The sequence below is a fragment of the Convolutriloba macropyga genome, chromosome 12, assembly GCF_964194025.1.
Source record: "Convolutriloba macropyga chromosome 12, txConMacr16.3, whole genome shotgun sequence".
In the NCBI taxonomy this organism is placed as follows: Eukaryota; Metazoa; Xenacoelomorpha; order Acoela; family Convolutidae; genus Convolutriloba; species Convolutriloba macropyga.
The window spans coordinates 46,819,205-46,831,630 of record NC_134479.1 but is presented as its reverse complement, the minus strand read 5'-3'; the positions used below and the strand labels follow the sequence as shown (position 1 = coordinate 46,831,630).

General features: G+C 38.8%; 1 protein-coding gene across 1 annotated transcript in view; it reads left to right on the top strand.

Annotated features, from left to right (window-relative positions):
- The first annotated feature begins 2,729 nt into the window (after window positions 1-2,729).
- LOC142350793 (uncharacterized) overlaps window positions 2,730-12,426 on the top strand; it is a 31,018-nt gene continuing 21,321 nt past the window's right edge. The window contains exon 1 of the mRNA XM_075402749.1: window positions 2,730-2,822. Within this exon, the coding sequence (XP_075258864.1) occupies window positions 2,738-2,822 (85 nt within the window). The 5' untranslated portion in view covers window positions 2,730-2,737. The remainder of the gene's footprint in view (window positions 2,823-12,426) is intronic.

The window sequence follows — 12,426 nt, the reverse complement described above, 5'->3', positions numbered from 1 at the left end:
GAAAGACAAACTCAAAGACAATTTATAATAGGAGTTTAAATAATAATAACAATATCCGTGGTTCACTTCCCAGACGAACTAAACCAAAAACGCTCACAGTATCCCAGCTGGTCTTGCAATTACAAAATTCCAAAGTTCAGTCTCACTTTTCGTTTTTCCTCTGCTTTTGACACTAGCTTTTTTAGTTTAGTCCCAGTAAACCAACTACTTCGCATGTGCAAAAATCTCTCTGGTGTCCGAACTTCTAAATTCTCACAAAATTCTCCAAAGTCTCTCTCTCTAAATTTCTCTGTGTGTCTTCATTTTATACTCAACCAATACGCTCTTATCCTAAGCAAACAAAACTTAATCGCTTAAGTAAACATTGCAACTCTGACTTTAAATCTATTACATTCTGTAGAAGGGCTTTGTTTGCTAAGAAAATAAACAAACGAATATCAAATTATGCTCTGTCATTCAAATGCTACCAACCAATGTTCAACTTTCTCCTTATCTTAAGTAAACAATCTTTTGACTCTTATGTAGACAAATCCACTCCACTTTATCTCTTATTTGCACTTGACATGTCAATGAGTTTTGCTTAGTAAACATTGAACGTTGCTCTGAAAAGTTCTTATACCTCTATTTCGGCTATAAAAGTAATTAGCTGCAATCAATCCCTGTAAAAATCCACGTGTTGAATAAATAACTAAACTCAACATTAAACCAAAGACCAATCGTAATTTCCAATTTTGAAACTATTTCATGCAATTCACCAGTTAAAAACCGCCGAAAAACTTAATATTCCTAAAAGCCCAAAATTTCACCTATAGTGGTCATCCAAGTCACCCCTCCAAAATGAGGGATCAAGTTGATAAAGATATCTGTTGTCACGAAAAGTTCTTTCATAGTTGCACCTATCTACCATTTTTTATCACCTAACTCCTAATAGAACACGAGCAAGGACCGCACACTCTTTTCATCGACCTCCCGGATGACTCCAAATTTCAGAACTCAATAACTTGAGAAGTAGTAGTCAAAACGTCTTCGAGTAAAAATTTCTAGTAACTATAGGGTGCCACCAACTTGCCTGCCAAGTTTCATGATCAACAGATCAGCCGTCGCGAGTCGTTAGCAATTCGAAAATTTTTAACGAGTCGTGGGTGCCGAAACCCGAAAAATCCGAGTTTGTCAAAATTGACCGGGGTGGTTATTTTTTGTCACCAACTGTCTCAGGTTATCATATTACTACCATTCCAAATTGATTCCGCCACTCAAAAATGCCAATTTCTGGTTTTCGGCACTCGGGTCGTCCCGAAGCACCGACTTCCGGTCGCACCCGGAAGTTAAAATTAGCAGAATTAGAAGGCCCTTAAAAAGCTACACTAAACCTCCAAAAATTATCGGGCTACTGCCAATACTCCACGAGCGATTCAAATTTTTCGTTCCGCAGCACCGATTTGCGCCAGTTCCGTACGGGTTGGTCTGGGGTCAAATCCGACTTCAAGATCGGATTCCTCGTACCCAAATTAGTCTATCCCCAAATTTCAGGTCAATACAATTTCAATTTTAACTTTTAGAGAAATTAATATTTCAATTTAGGTGCTAACTAAATTCCTGTGATAATTACCAATATTCTGAGAAATCGCCATTTTACATCCTAAATCCTTCCCAAGATCATGCAAAAACCTTAACTCATACGTGCATTACATTACGACTGATTAATCCCATTATTTTTTACTCAAGCAGTCATATTTCACAATGAAATACCAAAAAATCTTCAAATCACACTATTTCCGGTGTTTATAGATTGAGGTTGGGTAGTCGGATTGGCCTAAAAGGTATATCAGCCTGAGAGGATTAATGTGTGTACCTGACATTAAAATTTCATAAGCGTCCGGTTAATATAACCCCCACATTGGCAGAGCACCAAGTTCTGATACCTCCCTTATCTTTGTCACTTCAAAATAGCACATTTGTTTACTTAAAGCACACACAACGTGATCAACTTAATTTATTTCACCTTTAGTTACTTTCATTTGAGTCTTCTTTTATATTTTAGATTTAATTGACAGCAGAAATTTTTTGAAAGTCGTGCCTTTTTTGCAAACTCTAAATCGAAATTTTAATTTCTTCAAAATGAATTTCCAATTCTGTTCAAAATATATAGTTCACTTCAAATCTTCGCTCTCTAGTTTTCTTCTAAACTTCAATCACTCATTTGGACTTTGGCCTGATGCACAAATACAACTTTGCTAAGTAAACGAAATATATCGACAGCTCAATGTGCTTTTGTTCATTAATTTGTTTGTTCAAGATATATCACTCAACTCCCCTCTCTGGCGCCTTCGAAACAATAACCTTTGATAACAGAAAGCTAAACTCAAATACCTAACTTAACTTAAATAACTTGTCCTAAATTATCTAACTTACTTTCCCTCTCCCATGTCATTTCACAAAAATTAAGGTTTACTACAGGGGGGTTGGTGAGGCTATACACAGTGGACGTTATATGACCACTTCTATATGGTGGATGTTATATGACCACTTAGATGGGACTATAAAGGGAAAGACCCAAATATCGGAGAATTCGTTACCTTAAATTTTTAGGTATTTCGCTGATTGGGTGAAGAAGTAGAGATAAGAAGGTGTGCATGCGATGCCACTTCAGGGAGACACTTCAAAACAGAGACCAGATGAGATCCTGCCAATATTGCTCAAGGAGGCAGACAGGAGGCAGAGAAGGGGAAGTGGAGTGATGGGAAGAGGGGGAGGGGGAGAGGGAGGAGGGGAGGAGAGGAATCAAGAACTGCCTCCCCCTGACATGTCTCAACTCACTAGAGGTAGTCTCCTAGGACAAAACCCATTGCTTCCTTGCCACCCCCACACAATCCAAAACTTGAGGTGTGCACCCGCAAATCTCAATCAAAAGTGCTTGACTAACTTTTTGGGGTCTTTCCCATTATAGCCCCCCCCCCCCCCCCTACCTTTAGTGGTCAGATAACCGGGTCTTTCCCATTATAGCCCCCCATGAAATTATAGCCCCCCCCCCCCATTATGGTATAATTACCATGATTGGGGGGGCTATAGGTTATCTGACCACTAAGCTGGGGGGGGGGGGCTATAATGGGAAAGACCCAGATAACCTACAGCCCCCCCCCCCCCAATCATGGTAATTATACCATAATGGTGGGGGGCTATATTTTCATTGGGGGGGGGGGGGGGCTATAATGGGAAAGACCCACTTTTTGATCCGCAAGTTGTTTTCTGTCCTAGGTTTAGTCCTCGTCCTAGGTTGATACTAAAAATTGTATTGGGGGAGGTGGATTTTATTGACCAAAATTACCCTTCAGTCAAGCTTCCTACTTGACGGACAAGTCTTTTCATGGGTCGAGAAAAAAACATGTCAAAAGGCCTGATATTATCAATTTATCGGTCGAGCATTGTTTTTTTATGGGTCGGTCGAAACTTTTTTTTTAATAATTCTTGATTGAATGAAACCAGGTAGCCTAACTGCAAAGGTTCTCTTCCAATTATCAATGATAAAGAAATGGCCATTTTCACCAGCTTAACTTCGAAAAACGGTAAGTTTTGTTTTTATATAAAAAACATAATTTTGTTTAATTAGTTGTTCCTCCGAATTGCAATATTTGAAGAAGCATACTAGTTACGTACGGAATAAACATTACTGAGGAATTGATAAGCATGTAAACGTTTTTGAAGAAAGAAAGAAATAATTAGACTCATGAAAGGACTTCCCTTCGACTAGTAATTTGGATCAAACTAGAGCATAAACTTGGATTCGAATTATAGTCAAAATGACAACAAAGTCGAGCTAATGTTTCACGCCCAGTTTGTGTCAAGCGCCGACGTTTCCTAAATCGCGTCATCAAACTGGGAAAATTTTAGCTAGCTCTTGTCAAAAGAAATCAAAAAATTGTTTTGTCAAAAGAAATGCCAAGTTAATGTATTTAATAAACGCAAGTATTTTCTATCAAGGCTCCAAATTTTTTTAAATCATTTTACACGTTGTGCGTCTTTGGGCTGTTTAACTACCTTACAGTTGAAAAGAGTTGTGATAATGTAAAAACCCCTCTGAGGTTTATCGCATAATATCCATTGACATGTCGACCAAATTTTGCTAAAATCGATCACTTTTGGAATCTTTTTCCACCATAAAATCCCGGGTCACCACTTCTTAGTAGTGATACAAGGATCATATATGGTATCATACAAATCATAGCGTATTTCGTAGTACGATCCGTGTATGACTACTAAGAAATGATTTATGCCTACTAGGAAATCATATATGGACCTAGTATGACTACAAAGAAATCATATATGATCATAGAATGAATACCAAGAATCAAACATTTATTTTTCATAAAATTTTAAACATTTATGTATTTTAAATATTTAATTCGGCGAGGACTCGCTTATGTGATTCCCCGGCATCACTTTGTGAACCGCCAAAAGACCCAAACGTACAATATCATTTGCAAAGTTGGGCACGCTATTAAAGAGAAAGTCCAAATAGATAAAAAAAGTTCTGATATTCTCTGAAGCTACCTTATACCTATAAATGCTCATTTATAAGAAAATATTTGAAAAATTTTTTGCAGATGACCTCAACTTCTCAACTTTCTGAATATATTTAAGTTGGAAATTTTTTTTCGCTCACACAACGAGTCAAATGCAGAATGCAACTGCGTTATAATAATTTATTATGTCCTCTGACTACATTATACGGGAATTTGGGGAACCAGTCAATGTTTTGTGTGTCATATATGACCTTGTATGATTTCCAGGAATTTTTTTCAACATAAAAAGAGAAAGAAAGATGTACAGTTTTTAAGCTTTGAATTTTTTGTATGATCTCTGTATGATTTCTAGGAAATCATATGTGATTCTTGTATGTCTACAAAGATGTCATACAAATCATATATGACCTTGTATGAATACTAGGAATCATATATGACCTTGCATGACTACTAAGATTTGTATATGATGAGCAACCCGTGATCAAACTTAAATATTCCGTCAATGTGCTGAGCTTTAACGCTCTTCCTTTCTTAATTTCAGCTTTTTTCAGCACAACCCATTGATTGTTTAAATAAATGAGCTGAGCTCGAAGATAAGCCGGCGCATTTTAGCGAAAATTGATGAGAAAAAGCGTGTCAATTAGTGCTCGTCAGTTTTCCTCACTAAATATCGAGCATGTTTTCAGCGCAATTATCTCTTAAACTGCAACGCGTGTTTTTGCAGAATTGAACGCATTGCATCGCAATTCTATTATATTAGTTCTAAGTCGCTTTTGAGCGCATTAGTTAACAGCGCTCCCACATCTTTCAACGGTCCTTTAAACATAGAGCCTAGCGTCAAAATGCCTTTTTAAACGCGCAAGACCGTCATACTTCAGCTCCTAATCTGCACATGTGAGCCAATAACGCAAGCCAACAACCATTGGCCAAAAATTTGCTGATGTAGAAAGTGCAATATTCAAAGCAATACATACAGGTACCGTAAAGATAATAACTTTAGCTGCTGAACGAGGAGCACGGGTTCGCGTCCAATTTGGTGACGAATTTATGCTTCTAATTTGTACTGTTTATATACCGCCGAATTTATGCTTCTAATTTGTACTGTTTTTTTAGCTCGTAGAGCAGGTTGACTAGCAAATCAAGCAACTTAAGTAGCCACTGAACAAAATCCATTGATGTAGATGTCGCAATAGATATGAGCAAAAGGTCTCGGTAGCGTAAGGGACAAAAACGATGGCTGGTAAGCGAGAAGAAGGGGTTTGAGTCGGAGTTGGGGTCAAAAAAAGGCGTAATTTTGCGGGCAAAAAATTGTTTTCATTTTCTTTTTCCGTTTTCTCACATTTTTTATCTCCCCTTTTTTTCTCCTCTTACTCTCACTGCATATTTAAGCCCGAATCTGCATAAGTTTTAGCGCTCATTAAGCATTCTGCATAAAATAAACAAACGAGCCTAACAGAAAAACAATATTCATCGGTAGCGTAAGGGTAAGAGTTATGGCCGTTAAGCGAGGAGGTTCATTGGGTCGCGCCCGAGTTGGTGGCAAAATTTGCTCGAAATTTATTAGGCCAGAAAAAAATGCATAATGCTGCTTTCATTTTTTTTCTTACAATCCTTCTCCCTAAATCTCTTTTGTCTTTCTTCGTTATATTATAATTGTGTTTTCTTTCTACCTATCTATCATTTTATATATCAATTATCACCGGATTGCTATGTTACCGTGTTTGAGCTGCTTTTCTGTGCATGTTTTAACGCTATTTAAACTTGCAGCCTATTGTAGTACATTCCATTTTAGTCGCGCTATGCAACTATGTATAGGCTCATTATTTGAAAAAATCCCATTCCTCCCTATAAATGCAACACCTTAAAGCCAAAGAATTCGTTGGACGAAAAATGCTGCTACATAGGGTAAAAAGTACATCCAACATGCATCGGTAGCGTAAGCTGTAAGACCTCTGGTTGATCAACGAGGGGCATGGGTTCGAGCCACAGTTGTTAAAAAATATATTGACAATTCTTTTTAACTTTGTATTCCTTTAAATCATATTTTTGTGATGCTTTGCGGCCCCCTTAGTACTAAATTAGGGTTCCACTTGTACAAAACGGCTAACAAATCTGCTATCTATGCATATTTTAACAAACCTTTAACTTGGAGCCTGGCTAATAGATGCGTTTCATGACGAAAAAGACCGCAATATTGAAATTCCTAATTTGCACATTTTTTAAATCTCATTAATCATGCCACATAGCAAAAACTAGCAAACCCAAAAAACCGTTGATCAGAAGTTTAGTGATGTAGAAAGGGCGAGGGACAAATGCAGAGCGCATCGGTAACGTAAGCGAGAGGTACGTAAACGCAACGTAAACGTAATCAGTTAGAGTCTAAGTTGTCCTCCAATTTTTTTCCTATAGTTTGGACTCTAGAAATTGATAAATGTGCATTTTCATCCAAACCTGTTTGTTTTGTTTTCTTTTTTCTTTCTTTCTTTCTTTCTTTCTTTCTTTCTTTTTTTTAACTCTTTTTTATTTGGCTGCTTTTTAATAGTTTTTATTCTGTGTATCTAAATCTAGGTAATAAAGATAACTGGGATAAACATGCAAAATGCAACATTGCAAAGAGACGAATCCGGTGAACCAAAAATCGCTGGTTTTTAGAGCATCCGTAGCAGAAACTGTAACACATGTGGCTTTTTCACGAGTTGGTGCCAAGCATTAAAGTCCTGATATGTTTTAAACTTTCCATTCCTTTAATGGTTTTTCATGTGATGCTTTTGCAGGCCTGCTAGTGATTCCTTAAAAATAATCAAGTTAGATATAATTCAAGTATATACTGAAGTTCATTTCGTCAATCAAAATGAGCCATGAAAATACCCATCCAGGCAATTTTTGCTTGTCGAAAAAAATACCCAGGCAGGCTGAAGAAGTCTATGATTCAGACTGATTAAAAAATTCTAAATTGGGCGGTTTTGTCTTTTTTTTCTGAAAAAATTGATTTAATTCAAAGAATATTGTTTTCCCCCTGGGCCAAGTAGTTCCTAAATGTCAACTATACTGTTTTCCCAGTAGCTGCTGTTACTAAGAGTTGCAAAATAACAAAAAAAATTGCTTTCAGGTGCCTAGTTAAAACGAGTGGTACATGTGAGTAGTATAGAATACCTACGTAAAGAAAGGGGGGGGGGGTTATCATTCGACCCTTAACCATAGGATAATAGGTAGTGGCGGTTAAGTGGGAATAGGATAGGCGGGATAAAATCTTTCCGCCGCTGTTTATATTCCTTTCCTATTCAATCTTTCCCCCTATTGCCGCTTTTGTTTCTCTTTAACTTTGCTTTCTGTCTCGCCGCTTTCTTTTGATTTCAAAACACTCAAACAAATTAAATTAAAACCAAATTTCACACTGCATGCAAAATCAATACTGGTTCAGTTTTGCGTCTTTCTCTCTGGGCAATTAAATTTAATTATGCACACTAATATCGCTTTGCAGTTTTGCACAGTGGGCCCTCTGAATCGCTTTCACTTGCTTCTTCTGCCTCAAAATTAATGAACGGATTATCGGGCGTAGAGTTTTCTTCGAAACTGGCATCGAAATCAACGATATCGCTACTTTCAATATCCGAATCATTTATATTCTGAGCAGCGACAAAACCGGGGTCTGGTGGTTGCCATGTGTTGGAGCTTTGGGTGGAGGTATCTGGAGAGGAATGTGGTACAACAAAACTGTTATCCCACTCTGGGCTAGAGCTCAAAAGTAAGTCGCTAAAATCGTCATAATCCCATTCCACATCGTCGTTATTCCAATCAATTTCATCGATAGCATAATCGCCAATTTCATAATGGCCAAACGGGAGAGTTTTTATGCCATCGGGTAGTATATAGCGCTTGTTGTCAAAAGCTGACAGACAAATTTTGTTTGTAGTAACTGTCTGCAGCCTGTGGTGGTCGGACACAATCCTGGTGTTCTCTGAGCGCAGGTGGTTTCCAGTGCTGAGAGTGTTTAAGAAGTCGACGTGGCGAAGATGTTGTTGTGCGGCCCTCGTCACCCCTTTTGCTGAAAGTTCGACAACCTAAAAGAAAAGAAAGAAAGAAATGAGAAAATTTAGGTGCTATTATGATTACTAACCCCTTATGTAAATATAATACGATTTAACACCTTCCAGATGCCTATTAACCCAATACGAATTTTTATACAACAACTAACAATATTGTTTTATGAGAGAATAAACTTACTTTTTGACAGGATGGAGTATAGCTTCGGCTTCAAACAGATAAATTCAGTAATATAGTCGCCGGCGAATTCGTCCTTGTATTTGAGGACGACTCTTTTGTTAGTGGTATCGTACAGAAAGTGATTGGGTGGGTAATTTGAGAAATCAAAATGACCTAATACTGACTGAGGCTTCTGCGATAACTCTGTATAAAAATCGTCGCTTTTTATCGCATAAAGGAGACTATCTGTATCGCTGTAAAGAAGGCGACAATTAAAGTTGGGGCGCATGACATTGTAATGGAATGAGTACATGTGGAATTTTGCAAGATCTAATATAGTCGCTCCCACAATAGTGGGAGTGTTCCAATAAATGGACTTCGGCCGTGTGGTCAAGGCTGCTAAATTCTCCCCAAAGATCATATAGCGATCAAACTCAAATCTGGATATTATCTTCAGCGCATGCTCGGCATCTCTTGAAATTGTTATTTTATTTCTGCGTCTTTTGGATTCGCAGTTTTTACCATAAACTGCATTATTCATCAGTTTATAAAAGTTCTCTTCAAACTTGTTTGACGCAACTTGCCGCTTTTCACTATTTAGTGTAATGTATGGCGACAGCCAGTTTTCTTGTCGAAATTGAAGCACTCTGTGAACCTTTCTGATTACCAAGCCGAGTTGGTCATAGAGTTTCAGCAGTTTATAGTGGACCACGTATCTCTCTTTATCAAAGAACGTTTGCAGGAGTTTCTTTACTTTGGAAGATGGGAGATTGTGCTGTTCTTTCAATTCGATCTGGTAATCGCTCAACCACTCATCTTCAACCACGTCTTTTGTGGGCGCCAACGGAAAATCGCGATGCTCATCATGAAGGCTCGGCGGGTAAGAGAGATCGACCTCTACAAAGTATCCAATGCTAGCGTCATCGGCGGTGTCCAAAATCTCTTGAAGTTGAATCTCTGTGTTGAACGCAAAGTCGGCGAGCGGTAGTTTCTCTAATTGCATTACGCCACCATAAAGGTTATTAGCGTCGACAAAGAAACCAAAACAGGATTCCTCCGTGCTATCGTGGTTGGGAATATAGGAGTTATTTGCAGTGAAGCGCCGACTTTCAAAGACAGATGTGACTCCACCGCGAATTGCGGGTTCAATCATGTCCAAGTGTTCGCGCTCAGTCAGTAACTCGACATTGGCTTTGCAGATTCTAAGTGACGCTTCCTTAGCCATATTGGGTAGGGTGAAGAAGTGCATACAATCCAGTTTATACGTATCGAAACTCAACTGTCGATGGAATTCGCAAACACATGCGAGTAGTGCACAGTCGAGCTTCAAGTATGAGTCATGATAATCCTGCAGTGTTCCACATTCCAGAATTTCCCACATCCTGCGTGCATGTTGTAAATTAGTCTCCGTTACCTTCACTGCCCCTCCGTCCAGAGTGTTACCCCACTTGCTCAGTGGTGGGAGACTGGTGTCACTGAACTTGGACCGACCAGTCACATAAGAGTAAGGGTAGTAGCCTTTCTGTTTAAGTAGCTGAAAGTTAGCATCAGATAAAGCCCTCATTATTTCGAAGCGGTCATCGGGTAAAATTTCAACAAGTTTCTCTAAAGAACTGTTCATCATCTTGAAGGAGTCTATGAATCGAAGATATTCGTAAACTTTCACTGTTTTTCCCTTTTCCGTTACGAAAGTGTCAATAAGCACACCAAATGTCATTGATATGTATTTTTCGTCGGTGGCTGGTATGACGCTGATGGTTGTGGTTGGCTCGCAGTTGTTCAGTGCCAAGCAAATGTGATGTAAGTCATAATTTTGAATATTATGACCCACAACAGGGGTGAAATTGATATTTCGTCTCAAGCGATTGCATTTCTCATGTGCCCATCCCAAGAATTTACCACTGTAGTGGCAATGGTCCAGGTCAATTGTGTTCTCTGGATCTTCCGTTTCTGAAAACGATTTTTCACAAATCCAACAGTGCGTAGCGTTAGACTTTCCCAAGTTTCGTCTATCGCCTTTGAAGAAAGGGTGCTTCCTTTTCTGCTGATAAATATCTCTGGCTAGTTTGTGAAGCATTTTGACAAAATTTGTCATGCAAGCAGGAGAACTGTCTACATGATGAAAGATTGGCTTTGATGAGTGGTGATCTATCACTGTTAGCGCGAAGCCACACGGTTCATGTATCTCCTTGACCTGTGTAAAGGCTTTATCACTTGGTCCCTTGCAAGAAGACACGGGTCGTAAAAAAGACTCGAAGTCAAAATAGATAACAAGAGGGACAAACCATGTAGCAGCCAAGTTCGTGAATTTGGAGGAGTTTTTCTCACTTGAAGGCATATGAATGACAGCAGGTGCATTTTTGCAACAGTTACTGAGATGTAGGTTGTAACTTTCAAGTCCTTCTCGACAAATCCAAAAGCAGTTTCGACAAATTTTGTAGGAGAATCTATAATCAAGTCCCCGCACGTAGCAAACAACCTTCACAAGGTTTGTAATGAGGATGTAGTGATGACAGTCACAGTCGTACAGCAAAAGTAAATCCAATACAAAATCTGAGCTATATGACGAAATTTTTAGAGGGAAAAACTGGCCGTTATCGTATCCAAACACGTTTACCTGAACGTTGTTGAGTGTTTTAAATTGAGGAATGTCTGCAAAGCCCATGGGCATAGTAAAATCGCCCAGCGGTTGATGCAGTCCTGGTTGATTAAATGTAGTTGGTGAAGTTTTGTCGGTTTGATAGTTTCGATCAATTCTATCTAGACTTATTTGATGATACATGTGATAAGCGGCCACAAAGCAATACCTGAAGCAATCTTGATCTTCGTGGTTCCTAACGTTGAGCAATCCTCTGCAGTTGGCAATTTTTGACGGCAACGCGATGTATGATGAACCTTGAATTGGTCCGAAACGTGCGAATTTGACGTCAACTTTGAGAACTTTTTCGAGTGTCCAACCACTCCCCAAAGAGTTGAATGTTGTCAATACGCTCATCATCTTCTCCACCATTTGCCAATACGCTTCATCCGACAGTTCGTTTGCATAGACAGGAGTCATCAGAGAGTTTGCGTATCTTTCAATACGGTCATCTTCTGGCATATCTGGCTCATCATACAGAACTTTGATAAGCCGCAATTTTGCACACAGTTGAACTTTTTGAGGACCCTGGGTCAACTGCTCACTTATTAGAGTGTCTATTTTGGGTTTTTGTATCCGCATAAAGTTTTCGAGATCATTGAAATCTTCGGACGCTGTTGACTCGAACGATCTCAGTACTCCATGGAATGCACTTTCCAAAGGAGTGTCTCGAGGCTGAAATTGTTCACCTAGGACGGGTAAGTGATGAACGGAAGTCATATGCTGTAGGTAAAGATGGCAATCGTTGAATCCGAGTAGGCAGCTTTGACAGCAATTGGTGAATCGTTGGTGTGCATTTTTCATGTGTTCTTCCAGTAAAGAAATCTTCCGACAAGTAAACTCACATAATGAGCATTGATATACGGGTAAACCAATCTCATCAGGATGGAATTTATGTTCATGCCTGGAGCGATTTCCTTTTGTACTCAGAATAGAATCACAATAACGACACTGGAAACCCATTTTTGAATTGTCTAACTTTAGTAAGAACGAAATGTTAAACTCGAGTACGAACAGTAGAAACGAATGAACAAGAAATGACTTCTCGGGTTTACAGTATTAGAG